The sequence below is a fragment of the Colletotrichum higginsianum genome, chromosome 2 (assembly GCF_001672515.1).
Source record: "Colletotrichum higginsianum IMI 349063 chromosome 2, whole genome shotgun sequence".
Classification (NCBI taxonomy): Eukaryota; Fungi; Ascomycota; class Sordariomycetes; order Glomerellales; family Glomerellaceae; genus Colletotrichum; species Colletotrichum higginsianum.
In genome coordinates this window covers 4,525,580-4,543,866 of record NC_030955.1, presented here as the reverse complement: position 1 = coordinate 4,543,866, position 18,287 = coordinate 4,525,580, and the positions used below count along the sequence as shown (strand labels likewise).

Here is an 18,287-nt window from a genome sequence, read left to right as displayed (position 1 = left end):
TGGGCTGTGGCTGCCCTTAGCGGCTCCAATCCCCAAGCGCGCGTCTATCTTGACGCTTTGGGACTTGGCACACTCCTTAAAGCTACCGCCGTCCGATCCAATAGGACTGTCTCATTTGACACTAGCTCCTTGTATGACCCCGCTTGCCCGTCCAATCCCCGTCGCCGACAAACATTCTGAACCCAAGGCTTTTACCTCTTTTTTTGTTTTTTTTTTCCCCATCCAAAAGTTTTGGAGGACCCTAGGCCGAAAATTCTCATACGCTGGTGCAGCCGCCGCCCGCCCCCAACCCTTGAACCAGAAGGATCGCTACTCTCGTCTCAGGCCCTCTTGATCGGCCGCACTCGAAGAGATATACCATATATCTCGATTCCGTGATCGATCGCCCCCAATGCCGTCCTCTGCGGCCCCCAGACGCCCGGGTCCCGCCGCCGACGACGAGGACCCGGCATCTTCTTCCTCCGCCAACTCTTCCGGCGCCGAGTCCGAATCCGACTACCTTGACAGTCCCGCCTCGCGCAAGAGACGGAGGACTGAGCCCCCTGCCGAACCAGACCTCAAAGACGGTGACGATGACGACGACGAGGAGCTGAAGGCAATTGTCTCGACCATCAAGGCCCCATCAAGAATCAAGCGCGCCGCCGCCGCCGTCGAAGAAGCACGTCAGACCGTCCGTCCCGCGCCGTCGCAAAGCACAATCTCTGCGCCGACAGACCCCAACACCACCTTCTCCGCCATCAATGTGCGCCCATGGCTGGTGCAGTCGCTGGCCAACATGGCCATCAAGCGGCCGACCGGCATTCAGAAGGGCTGCATACCCGAGATCCTTAAGGGGAGAGACTGCATCGGCGGCAGCAGGACCGGTTCCGGCAAAACGGTCGCCTTCGCCGTGCCCATCCTCCAGAAATGGGCCGAGGACCCTACCGCCATCTTCGCCCTCGTCCTGACGCCCACCCGCGAGCTCGCCCTGCAAATCTTTGAGCAGTTCAAGGCCATCTCCTCCCCGCAAAGCCTCAAGGCCATCCTCGTCACCGGAGGCTCCGACATGCGCCCGCAGGCCATCGCCCTCGCCCAGCGCCCCCACGTCGTCATCGCCACCCCCGGCCGCCTCGCCGACCACATCCGCACCTCGGGAGAGGACACCGTCTGCGGCCTGCGCCGCGTAAAGTACGTCGTGCTCGACGAGGCCGACCGTCTCCTCGACGCCACGGGGCCCGGCAGCATGATCCCCGACGTCGAAGAGTGCCTCTCCGTGCTGCCGCCCTCGTCCCAGCGCCAGACCCTCCTCTTCACCGCCACCATCACCCCCGAGGTCCGCGCCCTCAAAGACATGCCCCTCAAGCCCGGCAAGCAGCCCGTCTTCGTCTGCGAGGTCGACACCCAGGCCCTCGCCATCCCCGCCACCCTCGCCCAGATGCACCTCCAGGTCCCCGTCACCCACCGCGAGCACTACCTCCACACCTTCCTACTCACCGACGCCAATGCCGAAAAGTCCGTCATCATCTTCTGCAACCGCACCTCGACCGCCGACTACCTCCACCACCTGCTGCGCCTGCTCGACCACCGCGTCACGTCGCTGCACTCGGGTCTGCCCCAGCGCCAGCGCATCGACAATCTGGGCCGCTTCCGCGCCGCCGCCGCGCGGATCCTCGTCGCCACGGACGTCGCCTCGCGTGGTCTCGACATCCCCGAGGTCGGGCTCGTCGTCAACTACGACATCCCGCGCAACCCGGACGACTACATCCACAGGGTTGGCCGTACGGCGCGTGCGGGACGCAAGGGCGAGGCCGTGACGTTTGTCGGGCAGAGGGACGTCGAGCTGGTGCTGGCCATCGAGGCCCGCGTGGGCCGGCAGATGGAGGCGTGGCAGGAGGAGGGAGTCAACCTCGAGACGCGCGTGCTGCGGGACACACTCAAGGTCGTGAGCGAGAAGAAGAGGGAGGCGCTGCTGGAGCTCGAGGAAGGGAGGGAGGTCGGCGGAAAGAGGAAGAGGACGAAACAGAAGCTCAATGCTTGAAAGGGGAGCGTGGGGGGGGAGGAGCGTACGAAGTTGTTGACAAAGCTATTACAGAATAATCCGGGTCTCGGTGTGGTCATGGTTGGATGAGAGTAGACGGGATAGACAAAACAATACCCAACAGACAAATGTCCAAGGCACCGATGAAGCCGACACGTCGCAATCTCAAAATCACGATGGCTCGCCTTGGGTGACTCTCCCGGCATGATCTACTACAAAGTGGAACTCAAAATGGGCTGAGAGTGTCAATGGGCGAAGCATCACTCATTCCAAGGTCCTCTACGACATACGGTGTGGGCAAAAAAGGTACTGGCGTGCTGCTCCAGAACGACGGCCAAAGATGTTGGATCCCACCGAAATTATCCGGTTCTGCTGCAGTTTGCCATGCCTGTCTTGAGACCATTTTTACTGCCGAGCCCCTTTTTCCTTCTTGTCACCAAGGAAAGTCCACATGGTTGGATGCTGTTGATGTCAAACCCCGTGCTTCATTAACAGTAACGGTTTATCCTATTTTGCGTTTTATAGTACTTATCAGGCCACGAGGCCAGCTGAGAAGGACACCTGGATTCTCTCTAGGTCATCCAGCATTAGCAAGTGGGAATCTCCTTCGAGTAGCCATTATCCCTTCTTAGGGCATTGCTGACGAGCTCTTTGGTATGTGTAGGGGGAAAACAAAATCGGGTCTCAGTGTCGTCTGATTAGAACACAACATAATCGAGCATCCCTGAATCATAACTCGTCATCATCATTCGTAAAGTGGTAGTACAGGAGTGGTAGGTAGGAAAATACAGGGTATCTCTGGAAGTCGTCCAAAAAGCATCGCACCGCACCATGCCGAGGCTGTCTCTGTGGCTCAGTTCCTTCTCAAGTAATTAGGCAGGCATTGTAAGCCCCAGCCCGCAGACTTCCTGGCCCAGCGTGGCCCGGAACTCGCTCGAACGCCTCCAGTGCTCGCGGTCGATGCGTTCCTCCTCTTTGAGCATCTTGAAGTCGAGCAGACCGTCGTCGCCCTTGCGCTGGCGGACCATCTCGGCCTCGACCTTCTTAAATGTCTGCCAGTCATCCATCTGGGATGGTCTGGGCACCTTCTGCACCTCTTCGAGGCTCTTCTGGCCATCAACGTGCTCCAGCAGGAGCTCGAGGCGGTACTTATCGGTGGCGGCGCCGAGCTTGTTGCCGTACTGGCGGATGGTGTAACTGGCGTTCTGTCAGAAGAGGTTGCGTAAAACGGGAAGCGAAGCGATACTCACAGTCCGTCGTAACGCACACCGGCCTGGGGAGCCAGTGTGCTCTTGAGGCGATAGCCCCTGAGGATGCGGATCTGAGTGCCGACCTGCGTGAGAAGAGAGACGTGCATGTCGGAGAGACGCCCCTCGCGGACGTATCGGTAGAGCTTGCCGCGGACGTGCTCCTCGCAACCCGTCAGGAGGGGGAGGGCGGTGACGCCGTACTTGCCCTTGGTGGGCTTCTCGACAGCAGTGCCAATGATGCCGTCGCGCTGAGCGCAGGCCAGGTTCAGCCACCAGCTGTAGGAAAGTCAGTATCTCCACATAGAGCCGGAGGCAACCAAGTGACTCACTGGCCAGGCTCAAACTGTTGGTTTCCCTCAAGCTCCGATATGGGATCGGGGCAGCTGTTGCGAACAGTCCAAGACTCGAGGGGGTCCATGCCGGCGGCGGTAAAGTGGATGTCGCGCATATCGCCGCCGATGGACAGCCTGCGCTGACGCACCTGGTCGAGGGCAAAGTACTGCTCGCGGAACCTGCTCCTCCAGATCCTTTGAAGACTCTCGGCGACAGCCATGTCGGCACGAAAGCGTAGGGGTAGCGGAGATGGGCGGCAGGCGGGGTCGAGGACGTCGGCGAGGAGCTTGTCCAGACGAGCGTACTGAAGCGTCTCGAAGTCGAGCGAGGGACTGTGACGCAGTTCTTCCTTCAGGATCTTCTCGAAGAGCTCTTGGATCCTATCTTCGTGTGGTCCGAGGCTCTTCTCCCGCTGAAGGGACGTCCGGACCGAGTCGCAGAGCTCGAGGAGCTTCTCTTTCACCGGCAGGGGTTCGACTGGCGGGGAGGAGAGCGCAGCTGGGCACATGTTAGACTGTGGCAGTATCTGTTGGCGAACGCGAGTGCTGACCTGCTCCGGGATATCTCATGAAGTATGTCTCTGATGTTCCGTCCATCTGGAACGGCGAGCGGCAGGGCCTGGTCACGACTTGGGTAGGCGACATGGCGGTCCAGCGGGTGGAGGCGGCCACAGCTCTACGGAACCAAAATGGTATGATGGATGTTTGTAGAGGTCAAGGCTTGCATCTAAGGCCAATAGCGTGCGGACTGAGAAGTTGGTGACGAATATGGGGTTAGGCGTTGGATCTTGGATCTAGGCATGAGGGTGTCTGTGTGTGTGTGTTTGTGTTGTCTTCTCTCTCGAGGCTGAGCGTGTTTGCGAAATGGGCAATCTCAAGATGGAAGAAGGAACGAGCAACGGCTTATATTAAAGTAGGATATCAGAGAATGCAATGGCTTGAAGAAAAGCGTGGTGTTGGAGCTCGAAAAACGCGTACCCCTGAGCTTTGGCGTTCGCGGCGGTGCGAGATGGCCGGAAGGAGACATGGCGCGTGTTCCTGGCGGCATTCCTCTCCTTAGACGAGAGGAGCAAATGGGGGAAAGCCCCATCCGTTGGAACCATTCTGCTGGGAAAGGGATCTGGATCAGGCACCAGTGCCGACGAGGTAGCACGCTACTTCTCTCATCAAGCAGCGGCATACGCCACTGAGGATTTGGATTTGGTCAATAACCGACGATGGCGGCTTGTGGCGCTGTGAAAGCGAAACCGAGCCAAGGCGGCCTATTCCCTTGGGGGAGATCGCCAAGCCACTCGATGAGGAGACGAGCTAAACCAAGGCCAAGCACACGGGTATCTACCTGTCAGCTGTCGCCCTACAATAGAGGGAAGACTAAGAGCCAGTGGTTGCCGATGAAGGCAGCATAGGGGACATCGGAGAAAGCACATCCGACGGTTGGAGACGGTACACGACTCCCTGGGCTGGGCGGTCATGGGAAAATGCCACAAACACGTACGGATATACAGCCAGCGTACCGAGAGCGGCTGGAGACGCAGATTTGTGGGAAAGACTTGAAAGCCTGTCTCTTCACTCCCGTCCGCGGAGGAGTGCAATCTGGCGTCGATGACCTCGTACCGACTCCGGCGATGCCAAATCCGGCGTTTCTGTGGGATGTCTCGGAACATAACCAAACCTGGGGGACAACACCAAGTCTCAGCGCCGGCGTATAGCCTGAAGATGCTCATATCAGACTAAGACAAAAGGAGTTAAATGCCTAGCCAAGCTGCCGGTGTCTCTCGAGACCATGTGTCCTGTTTGTCCGGATGTGTCGTAGGCGTTTCCGGGCGCCGGCCCCCTCGGCAGTGGTTAACCTTTTCCGGTCACGAATCGGAGTACTCATGGTCCCCGAAGTCCTAGTGCTGCTTCAAAGTCTTTGATGTCACCACCACCAAGGTTCAGGTAGTCCTAAATCTGAGGACATGGCCGCCTCGCTTCCTCGTATATGGTGTCCGATAACGTTTTAGTCGAGGCCTTTGGGGTCTCGCCAACGCACTCCATCAGTGGCGGCGGCGGCGGCCAGAGTCGATTGCTCGTTGGGATCTCGTTGAGCCTACCCAGGGACTCGGGACAAAGGGGCGCCCCTAATCATGTCGACCCATCACATCGACCTAACGGCTGCCATCACGCCCAAACCGAGCAAAGTCGAGAAGGTGGGCACACTCGGCCAGTCTGCTACCTGTTTCTGTTGCCTCTCCATGCGGGCGCGACAGCATCAGTTTGTCTCACTTTGAGACGTGCCGCGCTGAACAAAACGTCTGAAACCAGGTGTTCGAGCTCCTGGAACGCTGCGTTAGGTACTTCAAGGCCAAAGAAGCCGAGCACTTCACGGTATGAGGCCCATCGTGGTTTCAAGGACGAGAACGGCAAGCTAGAGGAGTTTGTCGTGAGAGGGACGTAAGTGGGCTTCTTCTTGACGTCGGCGGGTGCGGGAGATCAACTGAGAATCCTTTCCATATACGTCGATGAAGAAGCGCTCATAAAGCACATGGGTGGACCCGACGTTCTCACTTTGGTCGAAGCCACAGAGAGCGTCAAGATTGTCCACAATGCGCCAAACGCTGCACAGGAGCTATTCAGCAATGGCCGACGCGGTCTTTGGGAAAGGACAGTCTCGCCGTATGGATACGGAGACCTGGCGATAAGGGTGCGTGAGCTGACCACGTGTTGTTGGCTTTGGTCAACTCTCATCTTCGAGACGACTCGAGTTAGCCGCGCGCCCCCTCAATAGCCACGGCTCTGGCCAAGAAAGCGACGCCCTCGCTCTGGGATACGCCATAGGGGTTGGACTCGTGGGAGCCAACAAAAACGATGGGCAACTGGACAACGCCCGTGGGAGAAGCCTTGCGGACTTTACTGGACAGTGTAGAATTCTGTACTCATGTGGGAAGCGAAGACGGGCTGCTCCGATGAGGGGTGTGGAATGCCGTAGGAAAGAGCAGCTTTCACCTCTCGCCCGGGCAATCTTCCCAATCTATAGCGATACGTTGAGCAAATGCCCTTCTCCGAGGATCATGTCGACCCAAGCCCGGATAGAGGGCGATAAGGTTGCCGGTGGGCGGAAACGGATAAAAGCAACGGGGGAGGGAGAGATGAGAGACCCCAGGAGGAAGGCGAGGCCTATGAGGCCAGAGATGAAGCCCACTGGCCATCTCGAACCCCTCCCTATACGGGTAGAACGGTTGGAGATCTCAGATGCCATGTGGACCACAGTCCGAGTGGCGGCCAAGCAACGGCGAGTGTGTGAGTTGGAGCAAAGTGCGAGTTGTACGGACGTAAGATGCAGCAAGCCAAGCATATGAATAAAAGAGGAAGGAGACGGTGCAAGCCAGCGTGCATCAGCTTGATTCCCTCCACTGGCCGTGGCGATGTCCCCAAGAGAAAAGGAGGATGCATTCAGAAGAACAGTCACATCACCCATCTTCCCCATTGTCCATCACCCATCTTAGTTTGTTTCGTGTTCTTCTCCTGCTGTTTGGATGCCTTGGGAGTACAGTGGAATGAGAGAAAACAGATCAAAACAAAACAAAGGTGTCGAAAGGGGAAACAACTCCAAGTGAAAGTTCGAAAGCGAAGCTTGGCGATGCTTTGCATGCCGTTGAGTCTCCAGGAAATAGGTACGTAGCCTACCTACATAATGTACGGACGTAAAAAAAAGTCTCCACTTTTCCCCGTGGCACCAGCACCAGCACCAGCACCAACACCCTGCTATCTCTAACAATCTTGGCGGCAGGCTTTCCACTTGCAAGTCTTCAACTTTTTCTCCCGTCCGCCGTCCCTCCTCCCAACCTACACCAGAAAACCACCAGTATACGCGAACCTTCAAGCGCCGGAAATGGAAAACAACAAAGACCTCCTCGCGAAAGCGCACGAGTACTCGTCCAACAACGTCGACCTCTACCAGCTGCTGCAGATCGACACCACAACAACAGAAGAGAAGGACATCCGCCGCGCGTGGCGCAAACAGTCGCTCAACTACCACCCGGACAAGCTCAAAGACGCTTTCGACCCGGAGAAATGGGAGCTCATCGAGACGGCCCGCGACATCCTCCTCGACGCCGCGGCCCGCGCCGCCTATGACAACGCCCGCAAGGCCGTGCTGCTGCGCAAGGCCGAGCGCGATCGCGTCCAGGGACAGCGCAAGCGCCTGATTGACGAGCTCGAGGCTGCCGAGCAGGAGGGGAAGAGACAGAAGCTCGCCGAAGAGGAGCGCGCCCGCGAACTCGAACGCGAACGGGCCCGGCTCGCTGAGGAGGGGCGCCGGCGCATGGCAGAGGAGGCCGAGCGATTCAAGAGAGAAAACCTCGAGCGGTTGGAGAGGGAGAGGGAACCCGACGAGTATGACGAAAAGCTGGCCGAGCTGCAAAGACGGCTCGACGAGAAGAAGCGGCTCAAGGCCGAGAAGAAGGCCAGGAAGAAGGGCGGCGGGGTCGACGCCGCCGATGCCGCGGCCGCACCAAACACGTCGAGCACCTCTGTCCCGGCGTCGGCACCGGCCCCGAAGGCACCGGTCAAATGGGAGGACCTCAAAGCTCGTATGAGCGCCGCACAACGACTCAAGGAAGCCAAGAAAGCCGCCGAGGCCGGGCTGGCGACGGAAGACGAGGTCAAGCAAAGATACGAGGCACTCAAGGCCCTGGATCCGAATCGCGCGGACTGAGCATCCACAGGGAGACGCGTAGGCGTTGGAACTAGAAGAGGCGGCGACGGGATAGACGATGCTGGAAAAGCGGCCAAAGAAGCGACGACTGATGGGTGTTGGCGGTGCAAACGATGCGACCGAGTGCCTTGTTATACAATTATACCCCTTTTTCTCTCTGTTCTACAATATGATGGGCACTGACTTTTCTACCGTGCAGATGCCAACCCGTTTCTCAACCACTCTGGCACGAATGCCTTGATCTTGACAGTGTTATTCTTGTCCTCCTCGCCCCACTGCAACATGAACTCGTCGGCCGGGTCAAAGGTCGAAGCGGCCGTCTCGCCAGGGAGGACAATGTCCGTCATGATCTCCAGACGGCAGAGCCCCAGGCCGACGTTTCCGACACCCTTGAGCCACTTGCCCGCGCTTCTGCCCCTTTTCCCCGACCTGCCAATGCTCGTCTCCCGCGGTATCGTCTCTGCGGGCAGGCCCTCGGGGCCGTGGTCCGCATCATGCTCCGGCCGGTACTGCAGCGTCTGCGGGACGGCCCTATCCATTTCGTACACCATGCAGGGCAGTATCCTCTTACGCACCACTCCGCGGTGCTTCGTCCGGATCGTGAGCTCCTGTCCCACGTAGCAGCCCTTGTGATAGTCGATTCCGTCCATGTAGTCCATATTCGTCTCCTGCGGCAGAGCGTGCTCCCGGATGATCTCGTCCTGGCCCTCGGCGACGCCCTGCATGTACCGCCTGATCGTGTAGCTGTCCTCGGTCGTCGCGTCGAGGTCCAGGGGCGGCGGCGTGTCCCTGCCCTGCAGCAAGCGGTATCCCAAACCGGGCGTTCTCGGGTCCTTGGTGACGGTGCTCAGCAGCGCGGCGTCCGTCGTGATGGGCTTCCCACCGTCGTCCCAGGCGTGCCACACGGTCGCCTCGTCTGCCGCGAGCAGCCGCACGTTGAGCTTGGCCCGCAGCTTGTACCGCTTGATGTGCTTCGCCAGCCTCTCGGCCTCGTTGGCGTCGACCTCGATCAGGAACCGGGTGCCGGCCTGCTCGGACTCGGCCGCCGCGGCGCCGCCGAGACCGGCGATGTCCGGGTAGATGAAAACGTCGTGCAGCACGCGGCCGGTGGCGTTGAGGAAGGCGGCGTAGAAGCCCGTCTGTCGCTCGCGGGCCTCCTTGGACGCGATGTTGCGTGTGATGACGCCTTGCAAGAACTTGGCGGCGTCGGGGCCGGCGACGGAGATGAGACGGCGCGACGGGAGGGCCGCGTAGCCGGCGGTGGGCGGAGCGGGCGGCGGCGGGACGACGTTGCTCGAGTACGGCCGGCGCTGCCGATGTTGACGGCAGGTGCGGCAGACGAAGCTTGCTGCGGATAGCTGCTTGCGCGCCGCGAGCGTCGCGTTGCGCGTGATGCCGTTCATCGTTGATAAGGGAGCTTGCTTCGGACAACCGGCGAACAGACGAAAACCAGTCAACAATGAACGAAATAAAAAAGAAGAGGGTTTGTCCGGCGCAGTCGGTGACCGAGCTGCTAGCTCTACGGCATTGGATCGCCCGCGGAGGGGTGGGGGGTGTTTATGGGTGTGATTGAGGTTGTGGTGGGAAAATTGTTTGTAATGACGTCTCATCTGCCGGGCTGCACGGGCACCTCGGGACTGGACTGTGATTAGGTACGTACCTATATGTTCGGCTGATGGCAGCACACACTCACGGAAAGTCGGATGGCCTACCTCCGGCTTGTCTCCGCTACCCGTGCCACGTTCCACTCACCTAAGGTACCTAGGTAGGTATCTTAAGTTATATGGCCTGTGCGTTGTGAGGCCAAAATGCTGCCTGGAAGTTTGACCGACAAGATGCAGCCTCGGGAGTAGGGGATTTTTCGTCTTTGCGGTGGACCCGGTATGGGTATTCCCCTCCGAGCATCCACTCCGGTGTGGAGCAAGCTCAGCAATGCCGCCCGGGTATGAAGACATGGCAAGTTGAATAGACGACCATAGTGTCTCAGCGTAGCGGTTGCCTGATGTTGTTCGTCTGCAACAAATTCAGGGCTGTTCGATGGGGGTATCTATACGGAATTCGACATGTTACTTGACGGGCACTTTCTTCTTTGTAATTCACTAACAGACAGATGTCCAGCTCTGGAAACCCTAAATAACAAGGCTCTCTGGTTCCAACCAAAAACAATATGCCTCGCTCGATGACACGCTCTCCATCAAGCCTCTCGGTGCTTCGCTCTCAAAGGGCAGCAATCCCCCAAATAATGACGCCAGCCCAACAATGTTGGGAGGATGCCATGCAGCTAGCTCCCACTCCCGTTGGCAAGGCTGAGCGAGGGCCTCTGATGTGGCTTTGTGGCTCAAAATCCCCCTGATCATCAATACCCAGTAACACACCGCCAATGGGAGACACGTTTGGCAGCGGTCCATGTCAGCGCTAATGCTCGATACCCTGTGGCGGTGATTACCAGGAAGTAGTGTCGCGGGTCCGCACCGTCCTGCTCGGAAGTGAACTGTCGGATCAGGGGTTGTTGTGTTGGCCTGCTTGTTGATCGACGAAGTCAAGCGGATCCCCGAATCCTACAGCAAAAACTATGTGTCTTGCCAATCCTGCCCGACCAAAGGGCTATGGAGACCTCGGGGATGGTGTCTCGTACTCTTTCCCATCTGTTCTACTTTCTACCGTCCAAAAACTTCTTCTTGACCCCTTTTGTGATCGCCCTATGTCATGAAGTGACGCTGTGTTTGGCGGCTCACAGCGGTTTACTCAAAAGGCATCTCGGAGAACCGATACCTGGTGCATCATCCTAACGCGTGACACATCATTGCCTTGTGTGGAACCTCCTCTTTCCACGCCCGACCGCACATGATGATGCCGCGATCATGGCTAGCGGCATTGCTTGCCATTGCTCAGCTTTCGCCGGTTTGTCGCGCCGACGATGCCGACGCGTTGGATGTTCCCTCGGCCGACAACTACCTGAGACGAGTCTTTGCACGGGGTAAGTCCCGCCCGGCTCGCACGAGAGTCCTGCGACGAAAGGTGACTGATGGCATACAGCGTCCGTCCTCGGCGATTGGGCTTACTTTGACGGAGGAGAAGTGTCCCAGTACATCGAAAACGGCAAGAACACCTCGAGACCGTCCTCGCCGCTGTCAAGCACCCTCTCCATCGACCTCTCCAAGTCCTGGAAGCCCGCCGATGTGGCCATCAAGCAGACCCAGAAGGGTGCCCAGAACATGATGAGACAGGCAATCTTCACCGACAACTCGACGAGCTCGTTCTACATCTGGGGAGGCTTCGCATCCTATACCGCCGATCCGCCCGCCGCGCGGCTCTGGAAGTTCCGCGCCAACGGCGACGGCGGCGGCTCGTGGAGCACCGACCTGAAGCCCGGCAACGACTTCTTCACCCAGCTCACCCGCTCCCAGGGCGGCGTCTACGTGAGCACCCCCGACTCGGGCTTCTACTTTGGCGGTTACTCGGACGCCAAGTCCGACCCCAACCCAGAGGGCCCCGTACCCGGGTTCTTGCAGTTCAACTACACGGCAACGGACCAGGCGTGGACGAACCATACCGAGGCCCCCTACTCCACTTACGGCACTCTGGTCGGGGGCAGCGCGCACTACGTTCCCAACTACGGGCCTAACGGCTTGATCATGATCTTTGGTGGGAGGTCGCACGTCATCGGAAGCGGGCAGAGCAACAGCAACGTGGGCTGGCTCGACTTCGGATCGATCCACGTCATGGACCCCGTGACGAAGAAGTGGTACTCCCAGAAGACCAGCGGAAACGCCCCCGGGGCGCGCATGTGGCACTGCACCGTCGGCGCGCAGAGTCGCAACAACACTTGCGAGATGTAGGTGGATGGAAGACCCCCCGTCGGAACGTCCTCAACCGCGGCACGCTAATCCCCGGCCCTAGTTTCGTCTTTGGCGGCACCAACATGGCAAACCGAGAGACCTACGACGAGGTGCACGTCCTATCACTCCCCGGGTTCGTCTGGAAGAAGGCGGACTACGCACCCACCTCGCCGCGCGATTGCATGTCATGCATCGTCGCCGGCCAGCGGCAGATGGTCACCTTTGGGGGCATCGACCGGATGAAGTGGAACGACAACTCGACAGACTTCTTCCGCGACCCGGACACGTTCCCTCAGGGGGTCGGTGTTTTCGACCTGACGGATATGACGTGGAAGGACGAGTACAACGCGGATGCTTCCAGCTACGACTCGCCAGAGGCTATCAAGACTTGGTATAACGAAGGGTTGGGTCCCTCCGCTTTCTCCGGGTTGATCAAATGGGAGTTTGCTAATGAGCCGCAGCAACATCGCGAATGTCGAGTACTCTGAAGGGGTTGAGGGGCTCATGAAATCCGGCACCGCGGGCTCCGGCTTCTTCTCCGGTTCTGGTTCCGACTCGACGCCCGTCGACTCTGGATCCGGATCAACAAACACCGGCGCCATTGCCGGCGGCGTCGTGGGAGGCGTCGTGGGCGTCGCCCTGATCGTGCTGGCCGCCTTCTGCCTCATGAGACGGCGGAAGCACAAGAAGGTGCCGACCGAAGAGACCGGCGCCGCCGTCGAGGCGCCGGCCCACCCCCACGGCATGGAACAGGCGTACTCCCCGAACCCGCCACCTTCGACGACGGTGGCGCCCTCGGAGCTGCAGGGAGAGTACCACGATCACTCGCCGTACTCGGCGTCCGAGGTGCCCAAGACGATGCAGCCGCCCGAGATGGACGCGCAGGAGCCGCGGCATTTCTACGCTGCGGAGCTGGACGGATCGGAGGCGCGGAGATGACACCACTGCCGATGAGGAAAGAAAGGAGGAAGTGAGGACGTGATGTAGATATCGATCGGTCGGCGTTCCCAGCATCTAGATTACAAAGAGGTAATCTGCCGACTATGTCATTCGACCCCAATACCTCGCTCCGTGCTGATCGATCAGTCAGTCATGATTTGATTGCGATGAATGCTGTTAACTTACGCGGTGTCCAGACGCGTGTACTGGCCTGGAGATACGAGTTACAAAGCAAATGACCAAATTAGGTGTGAGGCCTTTGCTTCGTATAACAATGTAGGCGGCTCTACGAAGGCTCCTGACGGGTTGTCGAAAAAAAGCACAAGTCATTTAAGGATTCAGAGATCGACTTGGAATCAATACATGAGTTCAAAGGATGCAGCCAAGCGGACAGGCCCACCGACACAAGGACACCATTATCCAGTGGTCTCGTGCATAGGAGTTGCACGCCAGCTCCCGACCCAAGCCTGCAGTGTTACGGCCACAGAATAGAGTTCGAAGCACCAATTGAGCCGCGACGGGAAAATGGTAGGTTTTGTGGTAATCCCATCATGGCCTCAAGGCAGCAGTAGGCAGCGGCAACGTGCTGTGCTGGGAAAGAGAAAGACGGTGAAGGCCCAACACGAATCTCAAAGCAACGTCAATAAGCCATGCCGATAGGGACCCCGGGCGCCGTTGGTGATCGCAGTATCCGGTGCCAGAGTCCCCACTCTTCCGATTTGCTGCTGCCGGACGGGGGCCCGCCACCGAGGGAGCACCCGGGGCCCCAACGTTCCAGGCTTATATTGGGTAGAGAGGCCTGAGCCTGCTGCGAACTCGGTCCGAGGTGCGTAGCAACAAAGGTGAAGCCGTAAATGATAGCTCCCCTATGAACGGACGCCAAATAGCCAATACTGCAAGACGATCCTAATGAGGACAGATATCACAACAAAGGAGGAGCGGACCAACCATTCCCGGCCCCCCAGAAAACCACACTACCCCCGATCCGTGGCCCCGATCCCAACGTCAAGCCAAGTCCTGTCGAGCCGCCGCTGCTCATCGCCGACCCCCCCCCCCCCCCCCCCCTTGCCGATCACCTAATTGGGCCCCCGTCCACGGTGAATCATGATGGCATCCATCTTAAGAGACGCGCCGCGGAACCTCGCACGCGGGGCCAGGGACATACCGCCGTCCGAGTCACCCTGCTCTGCCCCTTCCGGTCGAGAGTTTAAACAGCGCTGAACGACTCGAGTAGGGGTCCAGTGACGGGACCCGCGGGACTGGCACCGTTCGTGGGGAGAGGGAAGGGGGAGGGGGTGTGAGTGTCTTAAACTGTGGAGACCAATGTCGTCGTCCGGACTTTGGCATGTCCCCGAAGAGCCGGGTTTCCGTGCGGCGCCCGCTTGCGAGCCCGCCCCGGCTCCCTGGCGGCTGGCAGGAGTTTTAGTGCAGGTTGAGCTTGAGAAGTGGCTGAGGTAAGCGGTGCCTGTTTCTGAAAATCGATGACGGTATCCTAAGCCCTCCCCGCGTTCATCGGGGTTGGGCGGCCTGCGAAGTCCGCTCCGCACCGCGCTTGTCATCTCGCGGCCACCTAAGCTTTTGTTTCCACCGCCCCCCCCCAGTTTTGTCCGCGGGATGCTGAGCGAGTGCGAAGTCCACCATGGAAGTATGTTTCTGGGTTTGTACACGCCCGTCATGGGATGGCATGCCAGGTCGCCAAAGTCAACGTCAACGTCCATGTCACGCTCGTCCGGTCAGGCGCGCCCCCTCGGAAACACAGCAGCTCGGATGGCATGCGCCCGTTCACCATGTTTCCTTGAACCCCCCCCCTCCCAAAACAAAACTGTCAACGAGAGAGATGTACAGACCGGGTCAGGCAGTATCCATGCCCGTGGAGAGGGGAACACGGGGCGGCCACGGGCCAACTCTTGATTCCTCGCTGTGCTGATGAATGGGATGGGATGGGAGCGAGCCAGCCCGCCGGTCTGGGTCGCACACAGCCGGACGGCTCGGGGCGGTGACACCCTCGGCGCCGAAATGAGACGGGCGGCGGGGGGAGGGGGGATCTGATCCCATGATGATTTAGATAGCGGTGCGTATGACGCTCTGTTTCAGACCCGGCGTCCCGTTGGAATGCGTGTCTGGTTGAGAGTCGTCATGGAGCGGCGAGATCACAGCCGATGCGATGACATAAACTGCCGGCGATGGCTTTCATCGAGAAACGGGGCCCATGCTGTGCGATCCGCCGGCAAAGTCGCCAGCCGCGAATGAAGCCGCAGAGGCTCGGTGGCCCGGCCTCGAAATCCGAAAGTCCAGCACGTTCTACTGAAGCTTGGAAGGCCCTGTGGATCCACCAACCTACTTAATAAAGATAGTGTGCAGACACGGCCCGCAGCTTGCTTGCTTGCATTCGCACGTTGTTTGGGGGGCCTTTTGATTTCCAACCACGGCCGGCCCCCATCGCGGAAAAGTGTGGGGGGAGGAGGAGGAGGAGGAAAGAGAGTGATGAATAATTGTCCTTGTTTCCATCTCGGCTTACAAAATCATACCCAGTCGGCTTGCACAATTGTCATCTCACATATTGTGGGTCCGTGCTAATCTCACGCCTCCAGGCAACTGGAACCCCACTTTCGGCACCGGGCTTAACAGCGGTACGATGTACACCCGCCAGGCGGCGTGGGAGTCGAACCGAGGGCCTCAAGAATTTGAGATGGAGAACCCAGCGCCAAGCCACGCAATCAACACTCGTCCGTCTGCATGCATCGAACAAGGGCGGGGCAAAGGAAAGGGGGAAAAAAAAGAGTCCATCGTGAGATTTCCATTTCAGACACACCCAGCCTGAGATCCCACTTGTGACTCAAACTGCTCCGTGGTGGAGATGGGACATGTTCCTGGCCCCCTTTGCACCGCTCGCTTCTTTTTTTATCCAAAAAAAAAAAAAAAAACCCTTGATCTGACAACATTTCTGCGTCAAGCCGCGCCAAACCGAAACCCACAAGCGATCCTCGACAGGCTACAGCAATCGGTCCCTTGTTTCACAACTTCCACGCCTGCTGGGAAAGACGAGTTCCAGAGAGCGAAGGATAGAGAGAGAAAGGGCCAGCCCGCCCCCGCAGCGTGTTCCCACACCTGCGTCTCCGCCGCCTTGTCGAGAGTCTCGCATCGACTCAAATCGACTCGTCGAGACTCTCTCGCCTCCTCTCACACACAGCCCAGCCCTTTTCCGCACCGCCGCAACCCCCCTCTCCCCGCACGGCGGAGACAGGAGGAGGCGTGGCGTACGTGGACTTGTATGTGGATGAAGCATGTTAGAGAACGATGGATCCCGTGTGCAGCCTGAGCCAAAGAGTCGAGACCTTTTCCCTCTCTCTGTCATCCATTTCCAAGTTCCAGCGGAGGACGATCTCGGGGTCCAGTCTTATCGGGCTGATCATCGACGACCATCAAGTGGGATAGCATAACCCGTGGAGCCGATGACATGATGGATGCGCGTCCCTAGATCATAGCAGCAGTCCTGTCGATAACGAGTCCCGCGTCCCCCGCCGGAGTCTTGGAAATCGCCATCCACGTCAATCCCCCCCTTCCCATCCCCTTATTTCTCTTGCCAGATTTCCCATCGCGGCATCAACCCTCGCCATTGCGGTGGGCATTGCGTGCGTGTGGAGGCAGAGCTTGGCCCGGTGTATTTGCACAAAATCCCAAGCGGCAGCCCCAGTGTAGCAGCAGCCTCAGATGATCGACGGCCAGATAGGCAGATAGGGTCCAGGGTGACATCCCCACCCCCCCTCAATTGTGTCTCATCCGGGGGTGGGTGGGAAAGGAACCAGAGAAAGAGGTCGTGGCCATGTCAGCTGCACCGTCTGTACGCACTTTCACAAGGGCCTCGCTAGGCTAGCAACTCTAACAACGAGGTTGGGTCAATTTCCCATCTTGCTTGTCTAGAACTCTGGGTAGCAAAGTAGGCAAGGGGCTTGAGACCCCCCTTCACCGCCCTGTTTTAGCGAGGGCCTCACTCGCAGGCAGCAAAACTTTTTGTAAAGCAGGGCGAAAAGGAGAATTTCCTTCTCTTTCTCGACAGCCCTGCCCCTGTTGAACAGACCAAGCACATGGGGGAGCGGTCAAGCGAAGCGAAGAACCACATCGTGGAGGGAGGACCCGGTTGTCGGGAATTTGTTGGGCAGTGTAGGACAGACAGCCTAGGCTTAGGCGCCTGGATTCATCGTTCTGTGTTGATGTTGGTTCCGGGTGTGCGATTGCGTGCGTAGTAGGCCACGAACCGAGTCCCCTCGAGCAGGAGCCTAAGAGTCACCTGGTGAAACAATACGGCGGGCCGAGGAACTAATCGTCCAGGCTTGACTTTTTTGACAAAGGTCGTTTGCCGGGACTGGCGGGCGGGAAAAGGCGCGGGGTCTATGAGTGTCTGGTTGACGGATTCAACGACGGCGAGTCTAATTCTCTGCAGAGTCCTGGGCCGACGCTGCCGGATCGGCTGAGGCGTCCGACGGCGGCAGCGGGCGGGACTGGATCGACTCCTCCTCCCATCCTTCGTTATCGTCGGTCGCTTCGGCTGGATGGTTCGTGTGCCGGCCGTTGCAGAGCGAAATCGGCGCGAGAATGGTGCCTGCCGGTTCAGCGGCACTGCGGATGAACCATTGCCAACGGGGAAACGGCAACCCCCTCCTTCAAGCTTCCGAATCTGGCAATCCGACAACTCGTCTGCCTATCCCTCTCCAGCCGGCCACGACGTACGAATGGTCAGGGCCCCGGGGGCACTCGTACGTTGCGACACGGACAAGGGGAGCGAAGCCAAGACCAGCTGTCGTGCCATTCCCATCTCCCATCTCCCACTCTTAATCTGCCAATCTGCCCATCTGGGCCATCTCCAATCCGGGGGCGAGATGTCACTGCGTGCTGCGCCCTTATGTCAGCCGGGGTATGACTGTCGCTTTCCGCCCTTCGGGTCGTTAATGATAACCTCGAACCAGGGAAACCAAGTCGTTTGCCTGCAAGATTAGTGTTTTTGCTTTAGCCTTTTTCGGCTCGCCGTCTGCAGTCGGGCGGGATTCGTCCGTCGGCACGCGCAAGCCCAGGATGCCCGGACCAACGAAGGAGAAAGAGAGGGCGGAAAGGGGAAAAGAGCCACAAAACCAAAAAAAGTGATGACTGTTCCTCGGCAACTCGCATTTTCTGTCAAGGCCGCGCACCCCGCGACCGTCGGCTTCGTATCGTCGTAAT

General features: G+C 58.8%; 5 protein-coding genes across 5 annotated transcripts; 3 read left to right on the top strand and 2 right to left on the bottom strand.

The window, feature by feature from the left end:
* Positions 1-391: 391 nt before the first annotated feature.
* Positions 392-2,017, top strand: CH63R_03078 (DEAD/DEAH box helicase; the record flags this gene model as incomplete). The annotated part of the gene is made up of 1 exon (XM_018298053.1): positions 392-2,017. The coding sequence occupies one exon, from the start codon at positions 392-394 to the stop codon at positions 2,015-2,017; it is 1,626 nt and encodes a 541-aa protein (XP_018162869.1).
* An 872-nt stretch (positions 2,018-2,889) lies between these two features.
* On the bottom strand, positions 2,890-4,108 carry CH63R_03077 (YDG/SRA domain-containing protein; the record flags this gene model as incomplete). The annotated part of the gene is made up of 3 exons (XM_018298052.1): positions 2,890-3,214; positions 3,268-3,543; positions 3,597-4,108. 3 exons carry the CDS (start codon positions 4,106-4,108, stop codon positions 2,890-2,892), a joined length of 1,113 nt encoding a protein of 370 aa, XP_018162868.1.
* Positions 4,109-7,470: 3,362 nt separating this feature from the next.
* Positions 7,471-8,295, top strand: CH63R_03076 (DnaJ domain-containing protein; the record flags this gene model as incomplete). Its single annotated transcript, XM_018298051.1, has 1 exon — positions 7,471-8,295. The coding sequence occupies one exon, from the start codon at positions 7,471-7,473 to the stop codon at positions 8,293-8,295; it is 825 nt and encodes a 274-aa protein (XP_018162867.1).
* A 188-nt stretch (positions 8,296-8,483) lies between these two features.
* On the bottom strand, positions 8,484-9,698 carry CH63R_03075 (Folate-binding protein YgfZ; the record flags this gene model as incomplete). The annotated part of the gene is made up of 1 exon (XM_018298050.1): positions 8,484-9,698. One exon carries the CDS (start codon positions 9,696-9,698, stop codon positions 8,484-8,486), a length of 1,215 nt encoding a protein of 404 aa, XP_018162866.1.
* Positions 9,699-11,142: 1,444 nt separating this feature from the next.
* CH63R_03074 (Kelch repeat protein) lies at positions 11,143-13,073 on the top strand (the record flags this gene model as incomplete). The annotated part of the gene is made up of 4 exons (XM_018298049.1): positions 11,143-11,272; positions 11,332-12,130; positions 12,196-12,537; positions 12,596-13,073. The coding sequence occupies 4 exons, from the start codon at positions 11,143-11,145 to the stop codon at positions 13,071-13,073; spliced, it is 1,749 nt and encodes a 582-aa protein (XP_018162865.1).
* Between the last annotated feature and the right edge of the window lie 5,214 nt (positions 13,074-18,287).